Genomic DNA, 9,647 nt, shown 5'->3' on the forward strand with positions numbered 1-9,647 from the left:
ACGTTGCAACTGAAACTAGTTACTTAAGTCACAAGCCTGAAACATCTAGATTCACAGATGGCCTCCTGCATCCTTTAGTTAAAAAAAAAAGAAGAGTAGTTCAGCATTAAAGGAAGTCTCTGAGGAGGTACTGCTTCATCTTTGATTGACGCCCTAAAGAAACATTTTATTCATTCGATAACCTTTCCAGACCCAACAAATAGATTGTGGAAAATTGCAAAGCATGTGAATGTATAGGAGTTTCAAACAACTACTACTACTACTCAGTAATTCGTGCCATACTTTACATTACCTGTTTATTGCAGGAATCATAGGTCATACATCAGGCCGACACTGCGTTAATGTGAGACAAGGCATTCACCATAGAGAGCGAGACTATAAGGGTTGCAACTTAATGTCTGAATTATGGAACTACTGCTGTGTGGACCAAAAACTGCTAATTATCATTACCTGAGCTCTGAAAAATCCTTCCTGTTTGTCACAAATTTTTCTCTACTGGAAAATAGCGTTCTTGCTCTACAGGAGTGGAAAGGTTATTTTAAAAAAGGGATTCATCTGTTTAATCACTGCCATACGTCAGTTCAATAAAACCTTTTTTTTTATAAATCCCTGTCAGTTACCCTCATCTGTGTTTTCTACCCAGCTTTTGTGTAAATTTCGTAAATTATAAGGTTCATATTTTGTGTTTGTGTGTCTGAGATACCATGCTAAAAGAAGTAATGTACTTGCAATGCAATGTGTTTACCAGCATGTATGCGAAAGTATGGCACTGTATACCTTCTTCGATCTGGGTTCCCTTACTTATGTGTGGTTAGCTGAAGTATATTCGTTAGACTTAGTTTAGCTGCAGTTGTGTAAGCAAAAGGTGAAATGAGTGGTCCAGATAAGGATCTCTGTGGTGTGTTGTGTGTGGAGAAGGAAGTTTTTTCATTGAGTTGGGTGGTCACTTTTCTATTAACAGGCCTGTGCAGTTAGTTTTGCACAGAGACATTATTATATTGAGAGCATGAGTGATGGCATGTTTGTCTGCATTATCTGAATGGTTCTAAGGTTTCAGTAGGTGTGGTGAGAGAAAAACATTGTTGAGTTGGCAATGCTCTGCCATCTGTATGGCTTTAGAGCAACGCTTTGCACACAGTAGTATTGGGACTTTTTTTTTTTTAACATGTTCGGTTTGAGAAAGGTGAATTGTAGGTGGCACTGCAAAAGTGCAGTGTAGTGATTATTGGTGAGTGGAATGTGTTATTAGATTTGGGTGGTGTATGTAACTATCCTCATAACCTCTGCAGCGTTGCACGCATGTGTTTTGCCCCAGTATTGGAACTTTCATAGATTCCCATGCTTTTGTATCATTCCCCGTCGTCGGAATGGGAGTCTCGGTAACAAAAATACCATAGCAGTAGGTACAAAAGAGAAAGAAAAAAGGCCTAGGCCTCATTTCCTTTTGTAGCATATCACCCTCTTTTTGTAAAAGAGACCAAACTTAGGCATTAGCCAATCAGAAGAGCCTCACCCCATAGAACCCTCCTGAAGGAACCTCAGATTTTCTACCGCACGTTGTGCTTACGGAGTCTCCTTTGAGCTCTGCTCATTTCTTCTCTATTCAAAGGATTTTCTTCAAACTTTCTTCAGGATTTCTCTCAGGATTGTTTTAGGATGGCTGACAAAGAAAAGAAGAAGGCCCTTTTCAAGCCCTGCTCCACCTGTGGCAAGAAAAGGTTGTTTGTGGAAGATAGGCATAAGGATTGTATCTATTGCCTTTACCCAGATCATAAAGCGGAGGACTGTAAGATTTGCCACACTTTCTCTACCAAGACCCTCCGGGATCGTGCTGGTAGACTTTTGACCTGGCTTCAGAAGCAGAAGGAGCGGAAACATGGAGTTTCCAGTGACAGTGAGGAGTCATCATCAGCTGTGTCATCGAGAAGGTCAGTCAAAAGGGGTAGGGGTTCCCCTTCTCCTTCTAAGGAACATCCCTCTAAGGCCTCAAAAAAGACCCCAGAGAGTCTGAGAGCCGAGGTCCAAGCGAATCTCCTCACCACGGTGAAAAGGAGAGGGTAGGACATCTATGCCTTCCAAGGGTGCGAAGACTGACCCAGCCTTCAAGAAACCCTCTTCCCAGTCTTCTGAGAGGAGTTCCAAGTCCTCGAAGACATCAACGACGGAGTTTCCGTCGACGGAGAAATTGAAGACAAAATTAAAATTGGTTTCGTCGACGAGCTCGTCGACGGGGGATTCGTCGACGAAGAAATCGTCGTCGAAGAAGGAAGCCTCGACGGCGCGTTCATCAGCGTCGGCTGGAGGTGTGCCGTCGACTGTACCGTCGACGAAGGCGTCGACGACCAAGGCGCCTACGAGTACGACAGCAACGACGACGGGAGTGACAGCGCCGACGACGACAATGACGTCGACGACGGTATCGTCGACGAGAGCATCGACGACGACTTTGACAATGACTACAGCTGGATCGTCGACAGTTTTGACGACACCAATCTCGTCGACGAGTGTGCAACCTTCGTCGACAATATTGTCATCTGAAAAAAGGATTGCGATTTCAGTGACAAGAATAACGCCGGAGATGACATCTCCAAGGAGGGTGACCCCCTTGCCACCAGCTTTGCTCCTTGAGGAAGGGGAGTCTGATGAGGATGACCAGGACTCTTATGGCTATGTCAATAGTCCCTCTCAACTTCTGGTCAAATATCAAGACACAGACTCTGAAGGGAGATATGACCAGGAGGATGGTGGCCATAATCAAGCGGCCCAGTCACAATATCATTCTGGGCATAAGATGCTGCAGGACTATAAATCTAAAGCTACTAGGCCAATTCTGGTTCCGGCAGCGCCTACAACGCCTGTCTTGGCTTCTGCCTCAACGGCTACTCCTGGATTACCTGCTCAGGTGTCCCCTCAACCTCAGACATCCTTTCCGCAAGATCCTTCCAGGCCGGCAGATGCCCATGACGATATCTCGGGTGAGGATCAAAATTCGGATCATGACTCTGTACATACGACGGAATGGGATGAATACGTCATTCCGATCCTGCATCTCCAGTCCCGGATCCAGTAGATTCCCCGCCAGCGGACATAGGAGGTTTCCATCGGCTGATGGAAAGAGCAGCTAGCAGGATCAAATTGGCTATGCCTGCGGGGGCCGAGGATTGTTTCTTGTACGACTTCAAGGAACCCTACAGGAAGACAACAAGATCCATACCGATAGTGGATCATCTGTGGAAGGAAGGCCTGAAGGCTATGAAGAACCCAGCGACGGTGGTCCCTGTGCTACCACGTCTGTATAAGAAATACAGAGCACCTGACGATGGGCCGGCAGCCTTAACAGGCCATCCCAAACCAGACTCAGTTATTTCGCAGGCAGCGCAGAGGAAATCCCGCAACCCCTCTGCTCCCTTAACAACTCCTCCGGACAAGGAAGGGCGGAGATTGGATAATGCTGGGAAAAGATTCTCGTCGATGGCGAGTCTTCTGGTGCGAGCTGCCAATGCCCTGGCGATATTGGGCATATTCGACCGCCAACTTTGGTGTGATGTTGCTCCGTTCCTGGACCAGCTACCCCCAGAAGCAACATCAGAGGCAAAAAAGATCTTGCAGGAGGGAGAGGCAACATCAATGGAGACCGTTGACTGTGCCATGTACATTGCAACGACAGCGTTTCGTTCCTTGGCTGGGGCTGCAGTCCTCCGTCGCCAGGGGTGGCTGAAGGCTACCTGGTTTCGACCGGAGTTTCAAAACAAGGTCCTGGATCTTCCCTTTGATGGGGAAGCACTATTTGGAAAACTAATTGATGACACTCTTTAGGAGATCAAAAAGGACACGGAAACTGCCAGATCCTTGGGTACCCTTCAATACCGCAAGTCTCCTTTTAAGAGTTCCAGAGGCAGAGGTAATAACTACAGGGGATCTTATCAACAGCAGCGTTATTTATCCACTGGCTCAGGTTCCCAACAGTACCTCCAGCCTTAACAGAGACAAGGCCAATCTTCTAACTACTCCAGGCCTTACAGTAGGGGGAAACAGACTAGCCGGGGACGGGATACGTCCAAGCGCCAATAGCGGCCTCCTGGCTCTTCCCACTGGCCCCTCCTCCAAGAAGTCATCAGTTGGAGGCAGGGTAACCAAATACCTTCAGAACTGGTCCAAAATAACATCGGACCGTTGGGTGCTCAACATCATTCGGAAAGGACATACCTTGGAATTTACGCAAGTCCCTCCACCCAAGCCCCCTGCAGCCATTCCATCGAAGAACCTGTGTCTCCTGCGGCTCGAAGTCCAACAGATGCTCCGGAAGGGAGCGATAGAGCCGGTTCCCTCCAATCAAAAGGGACAAGGATTCTATTCCAAGTTCTTCCTGGTAAAGAAGACGCTGGAGAAATGGCGACCCATTTTAGATCTCAGGGAGCTCAACACCTATCTCATCTCCCTGTCCTTCCGGATGGTCTCTCTCCAGGACATCTTGCGGCTCATCAGCCCGGGGGATATCATGGCCACGCTCGATCTCGAGGACGCTTACTTCCATGTCCCGATTCACCCAGCACACAGAAGGTTTCTACAATTCACAGTAGCCAAGAGCCACTTTCAATTCAGGGTTTTACCCTTTGGTCTTCCCTCAGCCCAGAGGATCTTCACGAAGGTGCTGGCGCCTGTAGCGGCTTTCTTACGAAGAAACCATTTTCAGGTCTTCCCCTACTTGGACGATTGGTTGCTGAAGGCCCCGTCCAGGGACGCAGCGTGGGACGCTGTTCGAGTCTGTACAAACTTGTTTCGAAATCTGGGACTCACTTTAAACAAGGAAAAGTCATCCCTAGTCCCGTCCAGGACAGCGCGTTTCTTGGGAGCCATCCTGGATTCAAAGCTCTCGAAAGCCTTCCGACCCTGGAAAGAAGGGAGAAGTTACAAACCTTAGCTCAGGACTTACAAGGTTTAAGGTGTCTTTCAGTACGCCGCTACAAATCTCTGCTGGGGTTAATTTCATCATGTATTCCCCTGATTCCTCACTGCAGACTGAGGATGCGTCCTCTACAGGAGCAACTAGACAACCAGTGGAAACAGGTTCACGGATCGTTCGAGGACATGGTGACCGTCACTCCAATGATGAGGGAAGCGGCCTTATGGTGGGCAGATCAGGACAACTTGTCCCAAGGTCTATCCTTCGTAAACGACCCGTCTCCTCAAGTAGTAACAATGGACGCGTCATTGGAGGGTTGGGGAGCAGTGATGCAAGACCTTCATGTCAGCGGTCATTGGTCTCCTCACGAGCAACGGCTCCACATCAACCTTTTGGAGCTAAGAGCAATAAGACTGGCTCTGCAAGCTTTTCTTCCCCGCTTAGGAGGTTTGCAAGTGCTGATCAGGACGGACAACACCACGGCCATGCACTACGTGAACAAGGAAGGAGGAACCAGATCTCGTCCGTTGTCGCAGGAAGCTCAACAGATCTGGGAATAGGCGATACTTCACGGAATATCACTAAAGGCGGAACACTTGCCAGGAGTTCTAAACGATAAGGCAGACAGACTGAGCAGGTCATCCTCAGTCAGCCATGAATGGGAATTGAACCAGCGAGTTCTGGAAGAGGTCTTCAGCCAGTGTGGCAGACCGGAGGTGGATCTCTTTGCCACACCGACCAACAAGAAATGCCGGTCTTACGCAAGCAGATTTCACCACCGAGGGTCGCTGGGGAATGCGCTTTCGATAGGCTGGTCAAGGACATTTGTCTACGCCTTTCCCCCCATCCCTCTGATCCCGCGGCTCATCAGGAAGATCAAAGTGGAGCCGTGCAGGATGATCTTGATAGCCCCTGCTTGGCCGAGACAATTCTGGTACACGGAACTCCATCTGTTGTCGCAAGTTCCTCCTCTTCCTTTGAGGACTATACCAGATCTCCTAACAATGCCCGAAGGACAAGTTTGGCACCCAGATCCACAGTCATTACACCTGACAGCATGGCTCCTGAGCAGCGAGAGTTTATGAATCTCCCCATCTCATGCGGAATTAGGGAGGTCCTCTCCCAGGTAAGGGCTCCTTCAACGAACAGGACTTACCGTCTTAAATGAGATTGTGTTCCTGGTGTAGGAGAGAAAAAATTGACCCCTTTCCTTCCAAGCCTCATCAGCTCCTACCTTATCTGCTGTCCCTGGCTAAGTCGGGACTAGCCCATTCGTCAATTAAGGTGCATTTGGCGGCCATATCGAGATACAGAAGGTCTCGGTCTGGACCTTCCTTATGGTCTTCCAGGATTGTCAAACAGTTTCTTAAGGGCTTGTTCAGAGTCTTTCCACCAGTGAGGCCTCCTCCTCCTACTTGGCATCTAAATCTAGTCCTTTCTCAGCTCATGAAAGGCCCATTCGAACCAATTCATCGTTCTGACATAAAGTTCCTTTCATGGAAATTGGCTCTCCTCCTCGCTCTCACATCGGCTAGAGGTGTTGGATAGTTGCAGGCCCTTACTATCCAGGAGCCTTTCCTACAATTTAAAAGGAACACTGTAATCTTGAGACCTAACCCTAGGTTTATGCCCAAGGTACCCTCAGACTTCCACTTGAACGAGCCGGTTATTTTGAAAGCGTTCTTTCCTCAACCGGCTACACCAGCGGAAAAGACACTACATTCTTTGGATGCTTAAAATTCTACTTAGATCGCACTAAGGGATTTCGGAGGTCCTCAATTGTTTGTTGCCTTTGGTGGTCCAAGCAAAGGTCTCCCGCTATCCATACAGGGGATATCAAGATGGATCACATGTGCCATTCTGCATTGCCACACTGTGGCAGGGAAACCTCTGGCTGGCAGGATTCGTGCACATTCCACAAGATCAGTGGCATCGTCAACGGCCCTCTTTGTAGGGGTACAGATTAAAGACATTTGCAGAGCTGCTACCTGGAGCAGCGTTCACACCTTTACTAAGCATTACTGCTTGGAGTCCTTACAGAAAGAGGATGCGGCAGTGGGCCAGGCTGTCCTGAGGAACCTTTTCCAGTAATTGGTGAGCTTTCCTTTCCTATCCCACCTTCCATTGTTACACATTTTGTATCTTTATGTCATGTTGGCTATTGCAATGTATTTATGACACAAAATGTGTTTTTTTATTGCTAACTGCTTGCTACTCTGATACAAAAGCATGGGAATCTATGAAAGTTCCAATACTGGGGCAAGAAAACAAGTTACTTACCTGTAACTTTGGTTCCCCAGTATTGGTAACTTTCATAGATTCCCATGCGCCCACCCACCTCCCCAGGGAAAGCTCAGCCTAGAGCAGATGTGGTGACTGTTACACAATGGCTACGAAAATCTGAGGCTCTGAGGTTCCTTCAGGAGGGTTCTATGGGGTGAGGCTCTTCTGATTGGCTAATGCCTAAGTTTGATCTCTTCTACAAAAAGAGGGTGATCTGCTACAAAAGGAAATGAGGCCTAGGCCTTTTTTCTTTCTCTTTTGTACCTACTGCTATGGTATTTTTGTTACCGAGACTCCCATTCCGACGACGGGGAATGATACAAAAGCATGGGAATCTATGAAAGTTACCAATACTGGGGAACCAAAGTTACAGGTAAGTAACTTGTTTTCTTCTTAAGCCAAGTAAAGCCAATTGAAACGTGTGAAGGAGAGTCTGGCAAGCAGTGCAGAATAGTGAATTTTTTTTAGAATCCGCAATATGTAGCTCTTAATGTGGCAAACCAAACAGTACTACAGGTTATAGAGACAACATCAAAGTGCAAACCATTGTTGGAATGTTATTTCCAATCATTTCTCTCGAGTGTTGGGATAACCTCTAGAGGAATACATGTGGCGAGGTAACACAAGTTACAAAACGATGGGTACATTGATTCCAATTTAAAACTGATTCAAATATTGAATCTGTATCATACAAGTAAACAGTATGTTACAGGGCATGTGATTATTTTGGTTGTTGGTTGTCTGTTGATAGCCTTGTACTCCACTTCAAGGTCTCTGTGGTGCTTTCAGACCAAGGCGGAGAGCAATATTTACAATCATGGCATATGGATGGAAGGGGTTAAGGCACAGTTAGGCAGGGAAAATGACAAATTAAATGGCAGGCTAGATGTGAAGAGGTTGCTGGGAGCGAGAGGGGACGTATTTTTTTTTTCAGATGCCTGGAGGTAGAAAGCAAAAAGGCAGACACCAGGCATCAGCTCCCATATAAATACATGGATGGCGGAAAAGGCAGTTCAAGTAAGGCCACATCCAACTCCCCTATGTTTCTTAATCAACACATGGTAATTTACTTACACACACAGAAAGAAGCCCCGTTTAATCAGACAATCCTCTTTTTACCCATCCTTACATAACCAATGTGCTTCCATTTTGGTGGCTTTTTTTACGCTGTTGGAACATTTCAGTGCTAATTATATTTTTTGTTTTTTTTTAAACTAGGATATCGACCAAATCCTCGTGACCGAGCTTCAAGGGGTCGTGGTGGAATTGGGCCCTCCTGGGCAAATGCAAACAGTGGTGGAGGCGGTGGCAACAGAGGAAAATTTATGGGTGGAAATGGTGGAAGGGGGCGTCACGTACGCGCTTTCACAAGATGAAGTTAAAGTACATGTGTATATGAACATAATATGAAGATAAAACAAATTAAGGCACTGATGGACCATTTTAGATTTGCTGGTTTCAGGAGGCTTCATAGAGTATTATTTTTTCTTTTAGGAGGACAGATTTCGTTTCATACTGGACATTTCAAACCTTCATGCAATTAACTATCTCAGTTTGTCATATTTTATTCTCATTGTGAAACATTTTCAGTTAACATCTGTGGGTTTCTGTAAAAATATTCTTGTCAATGTATTATACTTCAGTTTTTTTTATTTGCAATGTGCTTCTGTTCTTTTGAATACTCAAAATCTTTACACTTTTTTTTGTTCAGTGCAGTCGTGAAGGTGAAAACATAATTTTTTATTTAATAAATACATGACAATTAAGAATGTGTCTACTCTATTCTTCAGTTAAGTATACAGAAAGTACTATGCTTATGACAATACATTGGTAAAGACGGGTTACATGAATATCCTCAGGACAACATTTTTTCGGCCCTTGGATGATGGATCCAGCTCCTTCCGGACCATCATCTATTCCTCACTATACATTTCCAGGCTGCACTCAACCAATCCAGGCCCGTGGCCCTACACTGTACTCATGAGCTCTTGGAGTACTTTCCTTACTGTTGCCTTTCTCACTACCTCAGTGGCAGCTGACATGGGTTAGATTGGAAGAAAAAAAGTGCACAGGACCATAGCTATGGAGCTAATCTTCAGAGACGTGGTCTTAGCTGCTTTATGGGTCAGAGGTAGGGGCAAGCCTATTAGCAGCCGGCATACCTGACTGCTAGCTTACCCCATGATTGGAAAGATAGCGGTAGTTGCCTGAGGCAATGCCCATGTCCTCCATGCTAGGGGATGTGGAGTAGAGTGATATGTGAGAAGGCAGAAGAATACCTTTTGATGGATATTTATTCCCACAGATTGTATGCCAATTAGCAACGTGGTTTGTCTACTTCAGAGTCATCATGCTAATTGGAAGAAGGTGTCATTATCTTGGTCATAAACCTCCTCATAATGTTTTGTAGTGCTTTCCCTACACCCTCGATCAGTGTACATAGACATCTCTTACCCTCTTC

The 9,647-nt window shown here is 46.3% G+C and overlaps 1 protein-coding gene across 2 annotated transcripts in view; it reads left to right on the plus strand.

The window, feature by feature from the left end:
- The window catches only part of VIRMA (vir like m6A methyltransferase associated), a 731,013-nt gene extending 722,061 nt beyond the window's left edge, over window positions 1–8,952 (plus strand). For both annotated transcript variants that reach the window (XM_078687022.1, XM_078687023.1), the window contains one exon: window positions 8,405–8,952. In XM_078687022.1, the coding sequence (XP_078543148.1) occupies window positions 8,405–8,562 (158 nt within the window). In that variant the 3' untranslated portion in view covers window positions 8,563–8,952. The remainder of the gene's footprint in view (window positions 1–8,404) is intronic.
- The last annotated feature ends 695 nt before the right edge of the window (window positions 8,953–9,647 follow it).

This window comes from Lissotriton helveticus, chromosome 4_1 (genome assembly GCF_964261635.1).
Source record: "Lissotriton helveticus chromosome 4_1, aLisHel1.1, whole genome shotgun sequence".
Lineage (NCBI taxonomy): Eukaryota > Metazoa > Chordata > Amphibia > Caudata > Salamandridae > Lissotriton > Lissotriton helveticus.